The sequence below is a fragment of the Schistocerca serialis genome, chromosome 1, assembly GCF_023864345.2.
Source record: "Schistocerca serialis cubense isolate TAMUIC-IGC-003099 chromosome 1, iqSchSeri2.2, whole genome shotgun sequence".
In the NCBI taxonomy this organism is placed as follows: Eukaryota; Metazoa; Arthropoda; class Insecta; order Orthoptera; family Acrididae; genus Schistocerca; species Schistocerca serialis.
The window spans coordinates 779,723,447-779,749,489 of NC_064638.1; the positions used below are offsets into that span (position 1 = coordinate 779,723,447).

Here is a 26,043-nt window from a genome sequence, read left to right on the forward strand (position 1 = left end):
TCTATGAAAAGGGGCACATACGTCTACAAGATTTGGCATAAAGTTAAATGTCTTTGTCAAAAAATATCTCTCTTCAGCTGTAGAATGTTGAAAGATGATTAGCAAATACATGTACTTCTTTCTTACACCATTTTCAGTGGAGAAGCTCCAGAAAGTTGTAAAAGCAAGTCCTAACACAATGCCAGTGGTTGACATTGTCCAGTGTTCAGTGATCAATAAATTACCAGATTCTACTTCACACATCTTGAAACAAAATTTTAGTAGTATGTCATACAAATAGGGGTAACAAAAAATTGGAAAACTCAAGTTATTCTCCCTTTATAAAAACTAGAGAAAGATCTTTCCAAACATACTGCATAATGTCCAGTAGCACCCCCATCTTGCACTGGAAAGAGCCCAGACAGATGAGTTACACCAAGACTGGCATGATGTTTGGTATCCTAAATTTGCTTGCAGATCAAAGTATTGAAGTAGGAAAGGTGTAGGAACCACTGGTAATTTAGTCATGTTAAGCCTGGTTATGACTTCTACCTCCCAATATAAACAAGTCGTACAAGCTGCCACTCTGTACATTACAGACAGTGATGAAGTGTACATTTGGTTGGAAATTTCGAAGGACATTTAAACCCTCAGAAATTTATTTGAAGCATACACTGTTTTAAAGCAGAAAGAAAAGCCTTTCTCAATTACTAATTTAAATCTATTGGATGCTGCTCAGTCACAGAGAGACTGCATCAAGGAGTTTTACTGAAGCCCTGTAGTTTGTGTAATTCACACATCTGACCTTCAGCTAATACTACCCTCTATGACATGGGTCTCAGTCCTGAATGATTTGCAAGTTTAACTCTCAGCACCCACTCCAATTTGATGTCCTGTATCAGTAATGTTATAGATGTTTTCAACTAATACTTAATGTCATGTGACCTGACTTTTTTTGCCCAGTTTTCTGTTCCTACTTGATTAGAAATGCTTGTACAATGCCAATTGGTACTGAGATTGTGTTAATAAAGATATGGCTCTAATATATTCTAAATGAGATAGGGACTTCAAAACTTTCTTATAGCTAGGCATATTTGATTATAGCTATATTATAAAATTACTTGGAGGAACAAAGAATGCAGTAATGAAAACATGGTTAATACAGACATTACAGAACTCCTTTAGCCTAAGACAATATGATGGTTTTCTAGTAAATATTTCTTTCTAAGCTGTTAGTTGTGGGCCATTCAGCATACTTAAAAATTCAAAAATTTTTAACTATGACAAAGAGCTGAAAATAAATCCCAGTAGAATTATATTATCATTATTTGGAGAGTAAGCCCTCTAATAGAATCAATTGTGTGACTGAGATCTAAATTAATGTAAGGAAGTCATTATATAGTTTCAACTTCTTAAGTTTTGAATTACATAATCAAATTTATTGAATTTAAGGTTTCTCTGGCTACTCCAAAATTATGGCTTTGTTGTGCAATAGGAAAACAGACTATTTCTCAATCTACACAGAAGAATCAAGTGAAAAAGGAAGCTACATAGTTTGTGCAATCAGGTGTCCAATGATTGTTAGGAAAATTTTGATTAATGTTTTAAGGTTTCTCTGGCTATTACAAAATTAAGGCTTTTTTGTGCCATCTTGTGTGTGTGTGTGTGTGTGTGTGTCAGATCAACAATGAAAATTATTTTAACATTAAAATAGTAATAATAACAGATACGAAGAAAGTAAATTGGAAAAGGAAAACACTACATGGCAAGCACCGTATCGTCTAACACAGGCACACATCGATCAAAACGCATCCAACACATGGCTAAGAAAAGGCAATATATACAGTGAGATGGAAGGATTCATGATTGCAATACAGGATCAAACAATAAACACCAGATATTACAGCAAGCATATTATTATAGATCCCAATACCACAACAGATAAATGCAGACTTTGCAAACAACAAACAGAAACAGTAGATCACATCACAAGCGGATGTACAATACTAGCAAATACAGAATTCCCCAGAAGACATGACAACGTAGCAAAAATAATAAATCAACAACTTAAACTAATAAAACAACACGTTCCCACATACAAGTATGCACCACAAAATGTATTGGAGAATGATGAATACAAATTATACTGGAACAGAACCATTATAACAGATAAAACACCACCACATAACAAACCTGACATCATACTCATCAATAAAAAGAAGAAATTAACACAACTAATCAAAATATCCATACCCAATACAACAAATATACAGAAGAAAACAAGAGAAAAAATTGAAAAATACATCCAGCTGGCTGAGGAAGTCAAAGACATGTGGCATCAGGATAAAGTTGACATTATACCAATTATACTATCAACTACAGGAGTCATACCACACAATATCCACCAGTACATCAACGCAATACAGCTACTTCCAAACATGTATATACAACTACAAAAATCTGTAATTACTGATACATGTTCAATTACACGAAAGTTCCTAAATGCAATGTAACATATACTGTACAGTTAAAAGGAAGTCACGCTTGATCAAGGTCCACGTCACTTTCCATTTTTAACCAGACATAACGTCTGAGAAAGGAAAGAAATAATAATAATAATAGAAGTAATAAAATCTTAAAGGGATAATGAAATAGAACCATTTATTGGATTGAAATCCAGTGCAGACAACTGAGAATGAAGAAGATGAATCAGGTTGAAGCTCTACCTGAAGCTTCTTTACCATGAATTTTGTGGCCAATTGAGAGAGCAGATCATGACTGAATGGCTAGACCAATGAAACTACTTGAAATTTGGCTGATGTAAACAACACATTGAGTTGCAGTTTACTATTTTTTCTGAAGCCCCATATAACTAAATCATCTCTGGATATGCATAATGGAATTTAGGTATGACAGTTCCCCATTTCACCCACATGCAGTAATTATCAGAGAAACTCAGTCTCTATGAATGCAATACGTTGGTCAGATATACAAATATTCTGTTGGTTTGTGACAAACACCAAATGGCATGAGAAAGATCCATCATGCGGCTGAGAGTCTTAAGGCCTAGTTTCCTCATTGCATTGGCTCTGACCAGTCTGAAAATTCATTTAGTTCAATTCCACAATTCGTTGTGAGCTACTTGCACTGAGTCATGCATTTACATAAGGGGTTAGATCAAAATTTTTCTAGCATTAACGAATCGCTTGAATGTATATTTAATGGGAGTGAATTTTAACTGTTATCAGCAGAGTGGACAGAATTATCTGCAATAACAAAGGAATAACTGTTAGAAACTGCATTGATAATTAATTATAATTAAAGTACTATAAACCACATCTGCTTACTCAGGCTAAATCTGATATAATAAAATTATCAGGAAAGCCTCTACTTTGAAGAAAACTGTTGTTATATTATTTATATTAAGTGGCATGGTTCACCTACACCTGCTATCTTAGTACCTATATGACCACACTGATCTGTTTATAATGAAATTTCTCACATGTGCATAACTTACAGTTGTCTTCAGTTTTTCTGCATCCATACTGTATTTTACAAGGCACCTTACATTGTGTGGTGGGAGTATCTTGTGTATGTCTGTCACTTCCCCATTTTCCGTTCCAGTTATGAGTGGTTCATAAGAAGAACGATTGCTGGAAAAACTTCATGTGGGCTAAGGTCTCTTTAAATTTACCTTCATGGTCTTTTTGCGTGGTATATGTAGAAGGAATCAGTGTATTGGTTCACTCTTGTAGAAATGTACACTCACAAAACTAACGGTAAACCACATTGTGATGCAGAATGTGTTTCTCACAGTGTCTGCCACTGGAATTGGTTCAGTATTTCCATGATGCTTTCATGCATATTAAATAAACCAGTAACGAAATGCATGGCTCTTCTTTCGATCTTCTCTATTTCTTCAATCAATCCTATGTGGTACGAATCTCAGACTGATGGGCAATATACAAGTATTGGTTAAGCAAGGGTTTTGTAAACTTTGTCCTTTTTGGGAGTACTACAGTTACATTTGTTTATCTTGAAGATGAACTGCCACTCGCTGCATCGAACATTGATTCCCTGCAGGTCTTTCTTCGCTGCAGTTTTCGTGTGTTACTGTTTCTCATTATACAGCAGCAACATCCACAAAAAGCCTCATGGAATCTCTGTTGTTATCCACTAGCCCATTTAAATATGCTTTGAAAAGCAATGGTTCTTAGGGCATGCCCAAAGTTACTTTTACATCTGAAGATTTCTCTCAGTTGAGAATGATATGCTGGTTTCTCTTTACTAGAAACTGTTCAGTCCAATCACACAGCTGGTCTGATTATCCAAGGCTCATCTTGGGCACTAGTATGGAGTCATAGTGATTGCCTTCTGGAAGTCAAGAAATACAGCATTAACCTGGGTGTCAGTTTCTGCTACTTTCTTGTCTCATGGACAAACAGAGCGAGCTGGGTTTCACATGATTGTTGTTTGTGGAACCCAGGTTGATTCCTGACAAGAAGAATTTCTATTTCCAGATATGTTATAATATGTGAGCATAAAACATGTTCCATAATCCTACAACATATTACCATCAGGGATTTGGTGCCTACGGTTTTATGAGCCTGTTTGATGACGCTCCTTGAAACCAGAAACTGACGGTACAATGCTGGTAGAAGAGGAACAATTTCTTTTGCATACTCTATGTAGAATTATATTGGTATCCCATCAAGTCTAGTGGCCTTTTCTCTGTTGAGTAATTTCAGTTGCTTTTCTATTTAATAGTCACTTATTTAAGTAAATGTCATTTTGACATTCCTGCAATGATTTAGAGGAGAAACTACAATGTGATCTTGCTCAGTGAAAGAGTTTTGGAAAAAGACATTTAGTATTTTGGCCTAATCTGTGTCATCCTTTATTTTGATACCATTATGGTCACAGTTTGTCTTGACAGATGGCTTCAATCCATTTACTGATTAACATAAAACATCAACTTCACAGGATTTTCTGTCAAGTGGATTGATAGAATTTTGCTTTTGAGTTCATTGAATGCTACATGCATGGATCTCCTTATGCTAATTTTGGCTTTTTTTCATTTTTGTTTGTCTGTGAGGCTTTGGCTGTGTTTAAATTTGCAGTGAAGCTCTCTTTGCTTTTGTAGTAACTTTTGAACATGGCTATCAAACCACGGCGGGTCTTATCCATCCATCGCAATGTGACTAGGCACTTGCCTTTCTAAAGCATATTTACAATACTTTTGGACTTTGCCAGTTGGTACTCAATATTGTGAGAGCTGGAGATATGATTTCCATGTTGACTGCTCATATAATCTGAAACCTTTTGTGTGTCACTTGCTAAGCAGAAAGATATTCCTACATTTCTTTTTATTCCTACTTCCTTACTTGAGTCTAGATAATCAGTTAATTGCTAGGAATGGCTTGTGAGGCATGATTTTAGTTTTTTTGAATTTACAAGAATTTTTTTACATCTTGCTTTATGTCTGATGCTACTCAGTTGTGGACCTCTGAGTCAGAGTGCAGAACACTACTTTATGAGTCAGAGGACAGAACACCACTTTAAAACCGATATGAGGAAGGGGAGTTTGTGTATTATTTTTATGTTGTCTGTTGCTGTTCACCACACTGAAGAGCTACAACAAAGAAATATGGGTCATTTTAAGGACTTTATTAGTTCTAGTTACCCCGTGATAATTCAAAAACTGGCACAATAGCAGTAATAAGCTATGGGAGTGAACTAGCTGTTAGCAGGGAGACCTGCCTTTGCAGGAAATTGTGTACATCTGCTTACTGAAGAACAAAATTATTATTAGCACAAAATTTTTCTGATAATTAGGGTTTACTTGTAGGAGAAATTAGAAGATTTTATTGAATTGTACTATGGTTTTTGAAGAAGTATGAGTTCACTGCTACTGCTAATTAATAAAGCAGGGAAAGTATTGGTGAAACAAAAGAAAAGGTTTACTGTTTGGCAATAAAAATATGCATCTGGTCACCTCACACTTAACCCTACCCCCTATTAGTTTACGTTTGAGTGGGAATATTGAGAAACTCCACATATCCACTTACGACAAAATTGAGTTACCTATGATTTTGTACTTTAAACATATAGCCCAATAATGGTATAGAGCAATTCCATATGTTTTGGCACTTTTTGTATTGTTATGCGGCCATTGTGTCACCTTAATTAAAGGGAAACCCCAAAACTACAAAAGATAAGGGTTTCTGAAAATTTTAAGTTGTCAGCTCTGTTTAAAACAGAGAGAATAGCCGATGTTACCTCTTACTGTTTGGTAGTTGATTTATTTTGTTATTGAGGGTAAAAAAGGAATGCAGTGGAGTTTCCAAAACATAGCCCGCAAATGGGCAAGGGTGAAAAATGAAGCATATACAAATTGGAAAGAGAATAGATTTCAATCAAAACATCATGGATATGACTGCAGGTGAGTTCTAACCTGAAAGTTAGTATTGCTTCAAAATTAAGGTCTAATTACACAATGAACATAATAATCTAAAACATGAAATTCAATTGAATACATAATGTTGCTTCCAGTTGTCGGATGAAATGTGTGACAACCAAGGTAGGGCAGCAATATAAGAGTTATACACTAAATTTATTGACTTCCAAACAAAAAATGAACATGATGTATTCCTTCAAAGCCTCATAGAAGTAAAACCATTGGCAAGAAAGAAGCCTAAAAGTGATAAGTAAGAAACCAAAAGAACAGTCTTACATTTATTGGTTATCAGGGTCTGAAGATAAGCTTCATGTTTGTAAAACAGCCTTCCAAAGTGTTTTTGGTGTCAGCAGTAACCGAATAAGGCACCTGTGCAATCTGTTGAAAGAAGGTAAATCTCTGCAAGATAAGAGGGGAAAATGTCATCCTGGAAATGCAAAACCAGTGGCTTTAATAGTGCAAATAAAAAATCACATTAATTCATTTCCACTCAGGAAAGCATGTCATACCAATGGAGAATACAATTATCTTGACCCTAAATTTAACATGAAGATTATACGACAGATGCTTAAAAACATTAAACTGGATATTCAAGTTGACCATCAATTTAATTCGAAAATTTTCTGTGGGCATTTTAATTTAAAATTTGTGCAACCCGCACATGGATAAGTGGATACGTGTTGCACATGTGAAGAGCTTGGTGTAAAAATCAGAAGTCCATCTCTAAATGATGGTGCCAAAAGGGCGGCAATAGCTGAGGTAATAGTGTACAAGAGGCACGCTGATAAATTCTTCAAGAAATTACTTACTGTTAAAATGAAAACTAAAACTGATTCTACGATTGTAGGCCTCTCATTTGATTTTATGCAGAACTTGCAATTGCCTCAGATACCAATACAAGATACATTTTACTTGTGTCAGCTTTCAGTAAATATCTTTAATATACATAACTTAAGGAATGTGGGAGGCAGGCTTTATCTCTATCATGAAGGAATAGCAGAAAAAAGTCCCAATGAAGTCTGTTCATTTCTTTTTTATTATATAAATGAAAATGTTGGACAACATGTTAATACTTTTCTTGTTCTCCAACTCTTGTGGATACCAAATTAAAAGTCATACAATGGTGAGATTTTGTTTATTGCTTATGGCCAGGTAGGATTTTAGTTCATCAACCATTACTTTCCAATAAGAGGCCAATCTTACTTTCCTTGTGACAAATTTCAGCATGGTGAAAAAGAAAATTACAAAGATGGAAAGAATATATTTGCAGAAAGAATACACAGAATTAATAATAGACTCAAGCACAAAGATAAATTTGAAGTGAAAATACCAAAAACAGAAGAAGTGCTAAGTTTTAAGAAATTGTGGCCAAAGTTATACCAAAAGAACGCTATTTCCATTGAAACTTTACAAAGGGCTACACATAGAAATAACAAACAGCACTTTCATGTAACACAATTAATGCAGTTCTGCTATGCACATGAAACACTTGGTGCTGTTAAAGTTAGGCCATTCATTATTGGGACAGAACAACACATATTCCAACTGGCTGATCGAACTGTAATTCCACTTAGCCTTGTAAGTGAGGCTTATCAATTTTGTGTGCCCATAAATGAGAAGAAAATGCATGACCTAATGTGATTTCTACCATTCCCACCAAAAGAAGAAATCAGCAGCTTCTGTTCTGACATATACAATTGGCCAACATGTGCCATAGAATGAACCATGTATGGAGTATAATGCCAAAGGGAATGGAAAACCGCCATAATTTGTTTGATTTTTGAATATATTAGCAATAAAATATGAGTTAGGTATTGATTTACATTTATTTATTATAAAATATTGAGAAAGCCCACATGTTCACTAAATAAATTTTAACATAACTTCAAAAAATGTATTAGGATTGAAACTTCCTGGCAGATTAAAACTGTGTGCCCGACCGAGACTCGAACTCGGGACCTTTGCCTTTCACGGGCGAGTGCTCTACCACTGAGCTACCAAAGCACGACTCACGTCCGGTACTCACAGCTGTACTTCTGCCAGTACCTTGTCTCCTACCTTCCAAACTTTACAGAAGCTCTCCTGCGAACCTTGCAGAACTAGCACTCCTGAAAGAAAGGATATTGCGAAGACATGGCTTAGCCACAGCCTGAGGGATGTTTCCAGAATGAGATTTTCACTCTGCAGTGGAGTGTGCGCTGATATGAAACTTCCTGGCAGATTAAAACTGTGTGCCCGACTGAGACTCGAACTCGGGACCTTTGCCTTTCGCGGGCAAGTGCTCTACCAACTGAGCTACTGAAGCACGACTCACGTCCGGTACTCACAGCTTTACTTCTGCGAGTACCTCGTCTCCTACCTTCCAAACTTTACAGAAGCTCTCCTGCGAACCTTGCAGAACTAGCACTCCTGAAAGAAAGGATATTGCGGAGACATGGCTTAGCCACAGCCTGGGGGATGTTTCCAGAATGAGATTTTCACTCTGCAGCGGAGTATGCGCTGATATGAAACTTCCTGGCAGATTAAAACTGTGTGCCCGACCGAGACTCGAAGCACTTGCCCGCGAAAGGCAAAGGTCCCGAGTTCGAGTCTTGGTCGGGCACACAGTTTTAATCTGCCTGGAAGTTTCATATCAGCGCACACTCCGCTGCAGAGTGAAAATCTCATTTTGGAAACATCCCCCAGGCTGTGGCTAAGCCATGTCTCCGCAATATCCTTTCTTTCAGGAGTGCTAGTTCTGCAAGGTTCGCAGGAGAGCTTCTGTAAAGTTTGGAAGGTAGGAGACGAGGTACTGGCAGAAGTAAAGCTGTGAGTACTGGACGTGAGTCGTACTTCGGTAGCTCAGTTGGTAGAGCACTTGCCCGCGAAAGGCAAAGGTCCCGAGTTCGAGTTTCGGTCGGGCACAAAGTTTTAATCTGCCAGGAAGTTTCGTATCAGCGCACACTCTGCTGCAGAGTGAAAATCTCATTCTGGAAACATCTCCCAGGCTGTGGCTAAGCCATGTCTCCGCAATATCCTTTCTTTCAGGAGTGCTAGTTCTGCAAGGTTCACAGGAGAGCTTCTGTAAAGTTTGGAAGGTAGGAGACGAGGTACTGGCAGAAGTAAAGCTGTGAGTACCGGACATGAGTCGTGCTTCGGTAGCTCAGATGGTAGAGCACTTGCCCGCGAAAGCAAAGGTCCCGAGTTCGAGTCTCGGTCGGGCACACAGTTTTAATCTGCCAGGAAGTTTCATATCAGCGCACACTCCACTGCAGAGTGAAAATCTCATTCTGGATATATTAGGATTGCCTGCAGATTATTAGCATTCATCTCTATAGATTCATTTTAACAAAAAATTAGAAGAAAAACAGAATTTTGGCACAATTTCAAAACCTGAAATGCTTTTTGTGTCTCCTGAAAAGTTTTTTGTGGATATGTGGGATTTCTCAATATTGACGTTCATTTATAGGCTTCCAATGAAGGAAAATTAATGCTGGATTTACTGCAGCATTTTGAATTAAGTAGAAACTACTCTTCATGCTAAACATGTGCAACTGGTTCACAATGTACTACTGTTGTATGATGATGTAGTGTTCCAAATTGCTGCAATGACATTCTTTACTAAAGGAAGTTGCTGAAGAAGCTTGGATATCCTTTCTCATATTGCTGATTAATCACGCTGTAATTATCATTTGTTTCAACTGTTCAGATGTAAATTGTGAGTATCGCATTTTAGGGACAGTGCTACAGTGGAATTCACTTGCAATCTACTTTCTTCAGGGTGGGATGTTACAAAGTATCATTTTAATGATAAAATGTTTTTGAGGGTAAATTTAAAAAAAAAAATAATAATAATTTTATGAGCAGTTTTTTAAAATAAGGTTTAGATTAAATCCATCATCATATGTATCTCCCCACACACTTTCTGTTGCTGCTATGGTATATACATAGTGGTCATATGTTTGCTTATAGTCTAAGCCACAGAACACATAGGTTGCTAATGCATGCACAGATGCAGAAATCTTAGTGTGGTCAAGATGGGTGTCAGAAGGGAGTTTAGCAGTAAAACTATTGAATAAACAGAACTTCAGATAGATTCTAGGTACTGAGAATGCAGAAGGGCTCTTGCAGGGTGAACTGTGAGGCTGTCCATCTGTCTCAATGATAGCTGGAATAAGGGAATAGGAAAATGGAGAGAAGGTAATTCACATGAGCTGGTAGCCGAAGAGCTGGAGTACGCGAGAAACAGATTCAGATGGCACAAAGCAGTCTGCTCTGTTGCAAAGCTAGATCACAGAAGTGTGATCAGAATGTGCTGTGTCCTTGAAGATGCCCTCAGCAACTACCATGTGACTCTTTTCTTGCACCTCCTAAAGACTGTCTACAGATGCATGGGGTTGATTTTGTCAGCAAAGTACTGGAAAGTGTGGCATCAAGCTGATGCCCCAGTTCAACTAGGCACATAGATACTATGGGAACTCACACTGGCAACTTGATTGAAAGCTATACGAAAAAAATCAGAATAAAATTTTGTATAAAAATCCTAAACTGTTCCCAGACTGTCAGACATCCTGTACATACATTTCCTTAGGCCACAAGTTTCTAACTGTGTTGTTTTTCTATCAAGGATTTGCTAAGTACACTTACAATTTTGAACTATTTACTGCTTGAACCTAATGAAATAAATGACTCTTTAGTGGCCTACCATATCTATCTCTGCATCATCTCATCTATTTGAATATCACTGAGTCAGTTGACAAGCAATATTCCTAAAATAAAATTTTATTTTTTATTTATTCAAAAGTTAATTTATTCTTAGTTATTACAAGTGCAAGTGCAAAGCACTTACACCAATGCTCTGATGTGTGTTTTTTAACATACTTCAGAACATTGCAGTTGTACTGAAAAACTCAAAAGGTTTTCGTCAGTTGTATGTTTTCAACCTCTCTTTGAGTGCACAGTAGCTGGCAGTAAAATAGCGATAATCATGTAGAAATTTTATGTCACGCTTGAATTTCACTCGAATGAGTACTAACAACATTTCAAATTAATAGGTTACAAATGTTTACCAAATTCAAATTTTATTTGAGGGTTGTACACACAGTTTACAGCCACAGTGTGCCACTGCAAAGGGAGTTGAAAGGGTCAGTGGGTAGTGAGTGAAGGAGCAATAGAATACAGCCAGTAGAATTCTCATATAGCTTACATAAATCAACAGGTAGATCAAGCAAAGAGCTGAGCATTTCAGAACCACATGTTTCGAAGGCCTTATGGAAACTTTGAAGCAGAAATTTTAATGCTTGGTACTGTTGCAAGATCTGACACTGAAGGACAAAGTGGATCAAGATATGGAAGAGGGTACTTTGGATACTTTGCATGATTTGTGCTGTTGTTTTTGTGAAATCCTGTTGGGTATATATAGAGAACCGGGATTTGAGAAAAGTTTTGTCTCATCCATATACATCACAAAGGGCCCACCAGAATAAAACGAGGAAGGTTAGAAGGCATAGTGACCATCATTTTTCACTTTCTGTATGAATGAAATAGGAAAGAAAGTCATTAATATTGGTATGGAGTCCTTTGTACATTCACAGGTATGCTGGCGTGCAGAGTATATATGAACAACTTACTGCAGAAATGCAATATTTCCATATTTCCTAGTTGTGCAGTAGAGACAAAAAACTGAATAAAACCAATTAAATGCTGTTTATCTCCTGACACTTACTTCTTACTCTTGATGTAGATGTACATGCTTATTACATACATGTAAAAGTCAAGTATGACACAAGGGGAAAGAGAGGAATGAATTTGTTTCTGTTGTACATGTTCCATTTCTACAGTAAACTGGATTTTCAAATTAATTGTAGGGTTAAGAGACTTGTTTTAAAACGAAATTTTACATATAAATGTCTTTTATTGAAATAACCTTTGTTTGTTACACATTTCTGAATAATATTTGATTTTATGTGTGGTTGCATACCTCAGTTATATTAATCTAAATCACAAGATGTCATTGTCATCAGCCATGATGTGACTGAATTCCAAAACTACATCTTGTCCTGAGGGGTATAGACCAAAATTTATTGATTTCATCAATTTTGTTGTTATGTGTAGGTTGTGCAGATAGTCTAATATACACAATAATTCCAACATCACTAGAATCTTCTTTTGAAATGAGTTCAGTTTAAAAAAGAACTATTTTATCGAGTCATCATTTTATAATTGAGAAACAAATCAGTTGGGCTGTCATTCATTTATAAACTACTTTATTTCATTATGTTTATTTAATTTTTTATTGTTGTTGAATATAATTTGCTCATCCACATTGCTTTACATTGTGATGCAGGAAGAAGATCATTATCATAAATAATGTGTTTTTTTGTTCATTCCTGCTAATAAAGCACGTCTATCTCTTTATGTTTTCGATGCTCATGATTGAAAATGTTTGTAATATGAATGGAAAATTGTCTGCTTGAAGTGGCAGCAGGCAGAAACCCTTATAAAGACATATTATTATAAGATTGGAGACATTTGGAACCAGCTGCCGCTTATTCTGGCAAAAGGTATGAAAGAATTGAATTGGAATTGGGTGATAAGGTTTAAGCATACAGGAAAAGTCATGAAGAACCTGGATTGAGGGAGACTTGAGAGACAGGATCAGTATACTGTTTTCTCAGGAATAGGTTAGAAAACTTATAAATGGCAAAGAATGCAACTGTAAAGCTATAGATGGAAGTAAAAATTTCATAAATAAGTTAAAAACTTGGGAAAACTGGATTTAGGAAAATTGTAGAGCAGTACAGATGTATAGTTACCTATTTTACGTAATATACTGATCACTCACTTGTTTTGAAGAAATGCTTTGTTATACATATCTGCATAGGTCCTGAAGATAATTTTGCAGAATGACAGCCTGTTTTGGATGTGAGACTTGTGTCAGAATCATTGTCGTTAAAAACAAAATATCTGTGCTGAGAACATTTATTGCAATACAATACACATGTAACTGGACCTGGGTTGGAGGAGTGGAAAAAATTTTGGTGCTGCTGATACACTTGTACTTATCTTAGGGTAACAGCATGCTCCCAAAACACTTGCCATTTTTTATGTTGGTCAAACTCAAATGCTATGCTGATGAAAAAGAACAATTATTTGAAAGGAAAATAAAAATTCCATGCTAATACAAACTCCAAGGATGATGGTAGAGACATAATATAATATTTATCTATTCATTTTTATTCATTTGGGCATCTGTGCCAGTGACAATATCATAATATGCACTAACTTGTAATAATAAAATAGAAGAATACAAAGTTCTAGAATGAAAATAACATTAAAAAAAGTGCTGTTCATGAAATGATGATGATGATGATGATAGTAATAATGATGATAGTAATAATAATAATAATAATACCGAGCGAGGTGGCGCAGTGGTTAGACACTGGACTCGCATTCGGGAGGACGACGGTTCAATCCCGCGTCCGGCCATCCTGATTTAGGTTTTCCGTGATTTCCCTAAATCGCTCCAGGCAAATGCCGGGATGGTTCCTTTCAAAGGGCACGGCCGACTTCCTTCCCCCTCCTTCCCTAATCTGATGAGACCGATGACCTCGCTGTCTGGTCTCCTTCCCCGGAACAACCAACCAACCAATAATAATAATATTAATAATAATAACAGCTTTTATACTTACATGTAATACATTCTCTGTTTTCTCGCCGTTTCAATTCGGTATAAAATCTCTCGCTTTCGACAATAGCCTCCGTTGTCATCATCAGGAGCAACTGACTGTCTCCACAGCTTTCATACTTCATATTTTAGTGACTTACAATTGTAAAGACATGTACACAACACTGAAGTGCTGATATATGAAAGTGAAACAAATTTTGAAGACAGCATTGGGGAACATATGGACCAGTGACCTGGACCTTGCTGAGAGAGGCATTAGAGATTTGCTCTTGGCATAAAATGTGGCTCATACCCAGGACAAGTAGGAGGCAGAAAAAATTCGTACTGAGAAATGCAGGAGAGGAACATACTGTAGTGATAATAATTGAAAGTAAAATGGAAGGAAGATCTAAACAGAGAAGGCCAAGAATAGTGTTCTTAAAGTCTCTGTTCCCCTTATTGGCAAATAAGATGACTAGCTAAAGTAAGATTGTCGTTACACTGCATTTTGGCTATCAGTTTTGTGATTGAGGAAAGAAGGGTGGAGAAGAAGATAATTTCATATTTAATTCATTTCAGTGAATTTCAAATAGATAATATGACCTTCAACTCTTGTAGAAGCCCATTGAAAATTTGTGTTGCAGAAAGCTAATTGTTTTGGACTTTTTATGGGCTTTCTTGCAACAAAATATCATTACCCTGTACAGTGTTCACTGAATAGATTATGCTATTCATTTTGAACAAGTTTGTGTTGTCAGCCATAAATCCTGTAAGTGCGTAGATGTACTGCAATGTATATGTAAGAATCCCAGCAAAAGCCTGCATGAGCTTTGTGACCTTTTTTCCACTCAAACGGTGTTCCCTGAGATATTTGGTCATTTTACACCAAGGAGTGAAAATATATGAACCAAACTGTCACTGATTGTGAGAAATATTGTAATTGTACTGGTTGCAGACTCCTGATTATACTGGAGATTTGCATACGAACCTTCCACAAAAGTTTAACAGTGAACCTCAGTCCCAGAGGACTGATATTGTCTGCTTCACTAATCATGCATCATTGTGAGCCAAATGTTGATGCAAATAATTTGCGTAAAAGATCTATTTGTACCAAGTTTTATTGCACTTAAGAGTGAAGCAAGAGTCCCTTCTCTCCACAACATGATTGATTATATTATTCATTTTCTAATATGAGTCTATATAAGTTTTAGTGACACTTTTGTTAAGGACACTTGAGGAATTTAGTTTATACAGTATCCTTCTGTTAACCTCTAGAGACCCCTTGAATCATGTATGATACATCTGTTCAAATGATGTTCCTACACAATGTGTGCCATTTTTGTAAAAGTGCTGATTGTATTGTATTCAATACACTCTGCAGAACAAGCTTGCAGCCTGCTCGTTAGAATGATCACTAGGTGTCAGGAGCATTAAGTAACAAGTGTGTTTTGGATGAGTAAACAGGGCTTCAAGAAAGAAAGATTATTATTGTTAATTCATCGATAATTTACTTCTAAAGCAGTACTAACATATTGTTAACAGTTCCCCCGACTATAATTCAATCAAAGAAAGTGACATGAAAGACGATTTTACTTCTGAAAAATCATATTTTAGTAGATGTATCATATTTGATACATTGGGTATCTGTGACTACATTTCATGTGCCTATGAGCAAATGGCAGTCGGCTGCATTTTGTATTGTTCATTCGTTGTTTCAACGTTATTTTATTATTTTTAGTGCGCATTTGATAAGTTTAATAATGGGATGGGCATTTCTAATGCTTTCTATACAAATAAAACTTTGCAAACGTGATTTACAAATGAAAATCTAAATATTATTGGCAGGTCTGTCTGATTCAGAAATAGCTCAGCATCTGGATGAGGTCTTTGACACTAATATTGCTGAAAATCTTATGTTCAGCACCACCGAAAGGAACACAAACAACCCAGATAGATATGAAAAGGAAGGTGATGAAGAGGAAAGTGAAGAAAGGGTAGAGCTCACTAAAAGAAGAGAAGATTAGTTCAGCCAATACCACCAATGGCCAAAAGATACAAATGTGCTTTGCACATGCCAGAAATGGGTACCGAAAAAAAGAACAGATCAAGATGCAGAGGAATGGGTTGTTCAAAGCTAACAAATGTGAGATGTTCGGAATGTATGGTGTTTTTGTGCTTTACTTCGGGAAGAAACTGTTTCAGAAAGTTTCATACTACACACAACATTTTGAAAAATTTGTAAGAAGATTTTGTAATTTTTTATTATTATATTTTTAACAATTTATATTTCAACAAGATCATGTAATGAGACAATTGTAACAATTTTGTGCATTTTCTGGCGTGAGGAGGGATGTATGTCATGCAAATAAGCAAAAATAAAGTGATATTTATTTCTTCACTGATTGGTTTGTTAGCAACCCGATGTATATAATACATGGCCTGCAACAATGTGTACGTATAAAACAAAATTATTTATGAATATTTTACAATCAGTGGTGCCCACCAACACATTAAAGCTTTTTTTTCTCAATTTACTGTATTAACTGTGACTTCAGGTCTCTAGAGGCTATGATGGGTTTGGTCAATCTCTTCATGTAGTGATGGATTATTAATTCAATTTATTAGGCTGGTGCATAACTTCATAGCATTTTTTGTTTTGCATTTGGTATTCTGGTTGCTTTGGCTTTATTTATTGATTGCCATTTTTTGTTTGTTATTTGTAGTTCACTGTTGCTATTTGAACTGATATATCGTCATTTTGTCATTTGGCAATAGTGAGTGGAGCTGTGTATACTAGAAAATGGAGTGCCAGGGTGAGAAATAGGAGTGTTTCTGATGCATTCTTCTGTTTAAATTCAATAGAGGGATGACATCAGTGGAGGCAGCCAGAAACAGTTTAAGCTGTGTATGGGGATATTACCATTGGACATAGAATTGCAAGAAAATGGTATTCTCATTTTAAGAAGAATCATTTAAATGCAGTAATCCACACTGGTCCACGTCAGTGTAATCAAGAACTGCCAAATGTGAGGAAATGTGATCATTCCACCATCGTGCAATGTTTGCATGGAATGGGGTGGGTTCAAAATTCAGGTGTATGGGTTCTGCATGCTCTAAGCCAAAATCGCAATAATCATCAGGTGGCTGTATGAGCATCTCTGCATGCTGATCATCAATTGGTTCATAAATAACACTGACCATTCCTATGAATGGCTGAACCCAAAAAAAGTAGCAACTCTCCATACAAAGACCTGCACACATGCACAAAACATAATATTATGCACCCGGTGAAACAGTGATGGTGTGGTGCACTATGAATTGCTTCCCCAAAGTGTAAGCATAAATGCTGACATTTACTTTCAACAATTGAGACATCTTGCAGAGACAATCCAAGAACAATGACCAGGTAGATTGTATGAAGTGATGCGACTCCACAATAATGCGCATTTGCATGCTGCTAGATTGACAGAAAACAGTATACAGGAGATGTGTTGGGAAATCATTCCACACACAAATCATTCAGCTGACCTTGTGCCTTCAGAATTTCACTTCTTCTGCTCACTATTGAACAACCTTCAAGGATCTTCCTCTCTGAATGAAAATATAATACTGAATAATAATAATGAAAATACTCTCTGAACATGGCTCAATTAATTCTTCACCTCAAAACCACATGATTTCTATTGTCGTGGAATTGAAAAATTATCCTAGCATTGACAGTGTTGTAATTAGTGAAGGTGAATATTTTATGGATGCTAAAGTATCTGTTATGTACACCCTGTGTATGTATTAAATTATGGAAAAATGCTACGAGCTTATGCACCAATCCAATACCTCATGAAACAAATTTTTGTTAGTTACATTTCTTAGTTAAGGAAATGATGTAAGTGTAGCAAATTGCAATTAAATTAATTGAATTAATACAATTGAGTGTAATATTTACAGTCAATGAAATTATTGTAGTGCATAAGCCAACTTCAGGAATGTAATTGAGTACATCATAATCGATTGTCCATCAGAGATTTTCCCAGTGAATATATAATTTAAATTCTTCTTGGTGATCTAGTTGCATGAAGTTATTGATTCTGCACAATTTTCTGCAGTCAAAGTTGCTGCCACCTTCCAGTGACTGCTGAGGATTGATTGGTTGGTCCACCAGACTCTCCGTTTACACTCTGTTTGCCACCCACTCTCTTCAGCAGTGGCCACTAAAACTGATATGCTTCTACCATTTTGTGGATGACACTTTTGTCATGATGCCCCATGGGTGGAAAACATGATGAGTTCCTGCAACATCTGAAATGCCTCTATTATAGTATAATAGTTCATTGTTGTGGTGGAACATGATGGTGCTATGATGCTTGGATTTCCTAGTGAGACAGAAATGTAACAGTATGCTGAGCCACATTGTCTACAGAAATGTTGCTCACACCAGTTTATCTTTACAGCTACACACTTTCAGTTGTCACCACAACTCACAATGTGAAAGTGTCTTGTGTGCTTTAGGCCGTAGAACAAGAATAATCTCCAAGGAAGAGAGCTTACCCCCAGAGCTCTGACGCCTAAAGACCACATTCAAGAGACATAGATAAAATGACCAACAAATAAGGCACTCTTAATGGCAGCCAGTGGCAACACAAAAGTGGGATGAGCAGGAGGCTACTCGGGCAACAATGTACTTCTCTTATGTGAGTGATATGTTGAACAATGTTCTGCCCACCTCCCAACATCTCTATTTTGTTAGGAACTGTGAAGAATGATATGGAACTGCACAGGTGGGGAGTCTAATTGCCAATGTAGCAAACCATATATGGGGGGGGGGGGGGGGGGGGGGGGCTACTTGTGCAAGGCCAGATCAATCAATTATCCAGGCACTTCCTGTTATGTGAAAATGTAAGGCAACCTTCTACTTCATGCTTCTTAGATGAGACTGAAACTGACTGAATGCATTGCATCTAATTCCATATTATTTGCAAATATACTGTGGTCTTCACTAGTGAAAGCCTCTATTAAAAGAAAAAAAAGGAAAAGAATTCATTTGAAAGCTAGCAACGTTCTCCCTCTTGTTAATGTACCTACTCCTTGAATTACTTACATTCTGCTATGACTTTCCTTTACCAGATTCTTAGATAAATATGTCTGCATATAAGTTGGTGATGTCACAGACATCAGTTAAAGTTTGATGAGAACAGCAACGCCTTTCATTTTTTCATTTAGTTTCTTACTGTTTTGTTTCAAATAATTGAGCGTATTTGTGTTTATGTTCTCCAAGATTTGAATGACCACCTAGATGTTTTCATGACTGTGACTATATCTTTAATTGATAGTAAGCATAATTAGACTGCGCTCCTACTGAATCTTTGATTGAAGGTTATCTTTGTCCTAGAGAGTGATATATGTATTTACTAAGAAAGTATATTTTTTGAAGATCAATATCAGCTGTGTTTGGAATATATTGGTGGGATTTTATTAATTCATGAGATGCCACATTCTATAGAAAGTTGTAATAATTTGAAGTTCAATGTTCACAATAGCAGCAGAATTGACATTGTCAGGTTTAGGGAGAATGGTGACGCCATCTCCAAATTTTTAGTTGATCCTTTGAATAGTTTACATGCTAAGGATCCTGGAGCATGATACATGTTTGTTTTGTTTGGTAGCTAAGGCTTTCTTGGCCTCTGGACAGGACAAAATTTCTTATCTCATATAAATGAATATTTTCAATTTATATATTGTTGTGGGTTGGCAGGAGAGCCAACACCGTGTTATTAGATAAAGCTGAAAGGCACGCGTTTTAGCTCACGCAGGCTGGCGTGAGGTTTGGAACAGGTCAAGGAAATTAGAATTTAGAAAAACAGACATAGCTGGTGGAATACTTAATTTTAATCCATAAATGGTGAACGTCACTCTTGACTGTACATTATTCACAATATCAATAGTAACTGAACATGGCGCCTTGCTAGGTCGTAGCAAATGACGTAGCTGAAGGCTATGCTAACTATCGTCTCGGCAAATGAGAGCGTATTTTGTCAGTGAACCATCGCTAGCAAAGTCAGTTGTACAACTGGGGCGAGTGCTAGGAAGTCTCTCTAGACCTGCCGTGTGGCGGCGCTCGGTCTGCAGTCACTGATAGTGGCGACACGTGGGTCCGACGTATACTAACGGACCGCGGCCGATTTAAAGGCTATCACCTAGCAAGTGTGATGTCTGGTGGTGACACCACATATATATTAGCCAAATACACACAAACTCTGCCCCTTTTCCACCCTGCCCCCCCCCCCCCCCCAACCAACAATCCCAAACCTATCATAATGAGAAACTAACGATGAGAGTGACCTGTCACAATCTGACTTATGATCTTGATGAATGTCTCCTTTCTAGACTTGTTTTCATAATGTGTGAAATTAATAGTGATCTTGGCTCCTTGGGTGTCACTATTATTGAGATGGTAAGAACGAACTCAGCTGCATGGCACAAAAGGCACTAGTGCTGACTATTGATGATCTAGAGGTTCATACATTTCACAAATGACTAGGTTACAGCCATTCTCCATTATCTGATCATCTCGACACAAAGCAAAACTGATGTACAATTACTACTGCTCCTCACACATGCACGCGTGTCAATATAACAAATATATAGTAATGTAAATAATTTGAGAGTTTAAGTTACAACACACAAAATATTGTTGGCAGGCACACACAGATCACACACTTTAACTTGGCCCATTTGTGGAGGATGCTGGGAGTGAAAGTGTGCAATCAGCTCAGAGTGCATTGGCTTCAGGGACAAGCCCCACCTGCTTCTCTCAGAGCAGCCAGCTTACAGATTATAAAACAAACAAATGTGTGATGGGTTAATGCATCACAGAAGTGATGTGAAAGTAAGCATCACTTTAATGTCTGAATAATCTGAAATGGAATCTTACTGCACAGAATGATGTCAGTCAACTTTTACCGTTCAGAGAGGGGTCGAGCTACAGTGCACAATGAGTTAACAAGTCTGAAATTTTAGCTAGCTTTTAGATAAATCCTTTTTCAAGCTTGAGTACAGATACTGGAACAACTGAACAAGTGCTATGGCTTTGACTATTTATCATTTTGTCCAGATATGAGAAACATCCTACCCGCAAGCCTTCCCATCCATGAAAATTGGTATTCCGCTGCCCTCCCAATCCACACAATGTCCTGGTCCATCTCTGTGCAGCATCCACTACCAACCACTTGCACATGTGTCATACCTCCAGAATCTGTCCAATATACTCACCCAACATATCTTACTCCAGTCCCATCACTGGCCTACCTTATTCCATTACAGGCAGAGTCACCTGTGAAAGAAGTCATGTCATTAACCACCCCTGCTGCAATTTCTGTGTATATGGGAATCAAATAGCTGTCCACCAAAAAGAGTGATCACCGCCTTGTGGTCAAGAACGGAGTTGACAATGCAATGGTGGAACATGGAGCATGAGTCGTGCTTGGGTAGCTTAGATGGTGGAGCACTTGCCCATGAAAGGCAAAGGTCCTGAGTTCAAGTCTCAGTCTGGCACACAGTTTTAATCTGCCAGGAAGTTTCATATCAGCTCTCACTCCACTGCAGCGTGGAAATTCTCATTCAGTGTATCCCCTGTCAAAGGCAAATTTTCTGTTTTGAGTGGACACACTCAATTAACTTTGATTGTACTTCTAAATTTTTCTTTGTTCTAGTTAGTCTGAAGTATATAGGGTATAGTATGCAGTTTGTGCTACAACAGGAAATTGTTGCATTAAAATCGTAAAACTGTTGGTGAGGTTTATTTTGATTATAATTAATCAATGCTGTTTTAAAATTACATCTAAGAATGGTGTAAGCTTATGTTAATCAATTATGGTGCATCTATGTGTACAGATTAATAAAATGAAAGTACTTTTTTAGGGAAAAAAATGAAATGACATTAATATGTACTGAAAATGTGGCCCTTCGAAGAAGTAGCTAAGTGTGTTCATTAGCTACTGTTAATTGTGCAGTATTTTCAGAAAAGTCTATTGAGACACGTTTTGCCTAAACTTCATTTTAATCATTGGTGCAGTATAATTTTCGCACTATTTAAAAGGGAAGCATAACAGTTAAATTAGTTTATTGTTCATTTTCCCCATAACATTGAATGTAATGTAGATGTGTTCTTTGTAGGTAAACCAAGATACATCACAAGTTTTCGAGGTAAAAAGCAGCTTGTTCATGATGGATACATATATCACTTACACTGGTATAGAGGTCAGAAGAAATATTGGAGATGCATTGAATATAGCAGAGGTTGTTTTGGTCGTTGTACTATGGATAATGATAAAATTATGTATGTTGTGTCACATACTCATGCTCAGCGTTTTGATGAGATACGTGAGAAGGAGCAGCTATCACACTTGAACAATGAACTTTATAATTTGACTTATAAAATTCGACTTTAGTAGTAAGATAGATAATGTCGGTGTTTGTAGTCTAAGAGCTTTAAAGTAATGTAAATATTATATATAATTATTCTAATGACTTTTTTTTTTGTCAAAAGAGAATGTTTAAAAAATTTCTGTTAGAAAATTATTTGTGCTTTTCTAATTGTTATTTTAAAATTGGTTTAAAAAATACTCTAATGATGTAATTTACCCCTACCTACTATACAGTGAAATATCATTGTTGCTTATTATGATATACTGTGTGAAGAGGATTTGTGTTGATTTAAATCTTAATCTAATATCAGTGCTGGATTATTGGCCATCCAGTAGTTACATTGTTTTGTTTAACAATCATCGTAGTAACTGGTCTGGTATTTTAAAACATTAAACTTCTCAAATCCAGTGGGACAAAGGTTGCTGCCCAAAATTGTTAAGCCTAGTTTAACAAGTAAGCATAGGCTATAAAATTCTGAATGTTGCCATTATAAACTGTATTATGATTTTGTTTTCTTAAAATATGAGCAATATTGGAAATGTGCTTATGCATTGAGCACTTGTTGTTCATTGAAAAGTAACAATTACAAGACTTAATAAAAGAAGTTTGCATGATAGTTAGTGGTAATTCATAATTCCTACATCCAAAATCTACTGTGTTATTGGAAGAATGTGAGTTCAACAATTAATATAGTCATAAGTAGTGGAAACTGGAAATAAGTGACATATAAAAATATATCTGGGCACAGCAGCCAAATATTAAAGGCACAGAGTGTACTAGAGATAAATCCAAATGTAGCATTCACTGCAGTTATGGACCCGTATATGGTTTATGGAGAGAGAAAGAGAATATAAGATATTTATCATGGAATCTTAAATCCTGTGGTTTTGGATGGCATATATTTGGTTTTGAGTGTTAGTATTATTCCCACAAAATCCTGTTACAGCTATTATTATTATTATTACTACTATTATTGGCCATGCTGGCTAAGTTATTGAATGTCTGCTTGAAGGTTTTTGTGCCAAATTCTGTCCAATTGGCACATTACATCAACAAAATTAATGACAAGCCAAATAATTGATTGCACAATGGCCATAGATGGACCAATGCATTATTGACTTGCTCAGTTTGTGAAGTTCTTTGTCTTGAATAAATCATCCAATTTAGCTGAAATTGTTGCCCTTTCTTTGTCTGTATATGTACATCACATCTACCAATTTCCATTCAATTTGGATAACTCCTTCATTATGCATTTTTTTATTTTATTTTTTTTATTTTTTTATGTATTATTAATTGCCAGAAATAACAATTATATAAAGTTAAAAGTAACCCCATGCAATGATGATTGTAGAATTATGTTGTGGACCATATAAAAGAAGCTGAGTTGGTTCTAAAAGTTAAATAGATTACTAAGAAGCAGAACTGAAATAAAGAGTAGTGCACTGAAACTATAAAATTACACACGGGGGAAAAGAGTACTTTACTATCAATTATCTTAACACTGTGAGTATTAGAATCAAAGCCTCGGTGATTTTCATTTCTTCTGCCTCAAACTTACTCTGACAGATGACTCCAAATTCAATCTTTTTGTGATGGATAACAAAGTGGAGGTAATGCACCAAAGACAGGCTGAAACTCCCCATGCTTATGAATTTTATTCATTGATGATTACTAGAAATGTTGTTTTTGTCATACGAATTTGTTCTCACGAGCGAATCTGATGATGATCAGTTTTGTTTGTACTATGACAACTGACACAAAAATTGAAGCACTCGGAAGCAAGTCAAAAAATGGAATGAAACTTCACTGGCTGAGAGGGTATGCGATATCAGTGATTACAAAATTTAATCAAATTTGTAAAGAACTTGGCAGTGTGAGCACACTTATCAGTATGATGTTGCAACCCCCTCTGGCTCAGATGATGCATAGTTTCAGTTGGGAAGAGTGTCATGAAGACATTGTATCCTTTCCTGAGGCATGCTGGGCCACAGCTGTTTAACTGGTTCTTGATATCCTGGATACTGGCACTGGGGCATAGTTGACATCCAAGCTGGTCCCACACACGTTCTATTGGCGACAGATCTGGAGATCTTACTGGCAATGGGAGTATGTCAACATCAGGAACACGTATCGTGTGTGAATGAGCATTGTCCTGTTGAAAAATGGCACCATGATACTGTCTCATGAGAGATAACACACAAGGGTGCAAAATGTCTGTACATATTGTTGTGCTTTCAGAGCTTGCTCAGCTATTGCCGGTCATGACCTGAAGTCATACCCAAATGGCTCCCCGTACCGTGATGCCAAAACATTGGAAAAATGGGACCTCCCAACAAATCCCCAACCATACTCACTAAATGATGTTCATCTGGGGTAGTGCAGAACTGTGATTCATTGCTGAATGTAATGTGACACCATTCATTGGCAGTCCACATTTATGATTCACTCAATCGCTCCACATTCAGCCATTTGTGTTGTGGCGTTAATGAAGGTCTACACATGCATCGATAATTCCCTAGTCCAGCTGGTGCTAGTCTCCGACCAATGTTGTGAGATGACAGCGACTATTGCAGGAAGTCCGTCACATGTTCTCGGATGGCAGGTGCAGATGTGAAGGGCCTATGATGTGCATGGTGCACAATACTACAATTCTCCTGTGTGGTGATATGAAGTGGCCAACAATAACCATGCCAAAGAATGCGGCTGTCTTCGTGTTCCCATGCATCTCAACACTGAGTCACTGCCACATCAAATTCACCTGTACAATTCAAACTGCCAGCCAATTTGAACCCCACAATGAGATCCCCTTCAAACTCTGTCAGGTACTGATAATGCTGTCTCACATAAGTATGTGGCATCTCCATGTCCTTCACAATAACCACTCAACATCATATGCTGTTCACACATCTTATATCCGTACCAGCCTGGTAACAACACTAAACACAAACATCACTAAAAACTCTGCTGGCTGTTCCATCTGTCACAAAAAATTGCAGTAGTAATCATTTACACACCCCCACAGTGGTGTATACATGTATGAAGGTGCATTGACATCCGAACATGTCTTCTTGGTGCTCCACGTTTTTGTGCAAAATTTATGCTGTACCAGACTATCCATTTACTGATATCCTTGAGTGTGTGTATCTACTGAAAATATCAGCGAGAAGTCGCGTACAAAATGATTGTGATCTAATGTAGTGAATAACACTCGTAGCTTCACCTGCAGGGTAAGTCACTTACTTAGATGTATAGAATACGTATGCTCTGGCTATTCTTGGTGTTCTTTTCATCACTTCTGACTGATGAAGATTTGATGCAACTTATTCTTTCTGTCTCTGTGTTGCTCCCTTATTTGTTCACTGCTTTAGTTTGCAAAAGAAATTTTTCTTAATGTATCACTGTTTGCTGGATCACAGTTTAAAATTTAAGTCCTTTATTATCTGTCTTTAGTCTTATTCCTTATACATTTCTACAGTGACAGAAATTTCATGATGAAAAGAAAAAAGAAAATTGAAGATGATGAAAGGCAATTGGTTGTAGC

The 26,043-nt window shown here is 36.8% G+C and overlaps 1 protein-coding gene across 11 annotated transcripts in view; it reads left to right on the forward strand.

Moving 5' to 3' along the window:
- Positions 1-26,043, forward strand: part of LOC126483260 (longitudinals lacking protein, isoforms H/M/V-like) — a 454,209-nt gene that overhangs the window by 243,558 nt on the left and 184,608 nt on the right. The window contains exon 8 of one of the 11 annotated variants that reach the window (XM_050106608.1): positions 22,251-23,623. The exons of 6 other annotated variants lie outside the window; for them this stretch is intronic. In XM_050106608.1, the coding sequence (XP_049962565.1) occupies positions 22,251-22,525 (275 nt within the window). In that variant the 3' untranslated portion in view covers positions 22,526-23,623. Of the gene's footprint in view, positions 1-15,926; positions 16,369-22,250; positions 23,624-26,043 lie in introns of those variants that run through there. 4 more of the 11 variants (XM_050106610.1, XM_050106621.1, XM_050106617.1 and 1 more) reach the window with 4 other exon arrangements.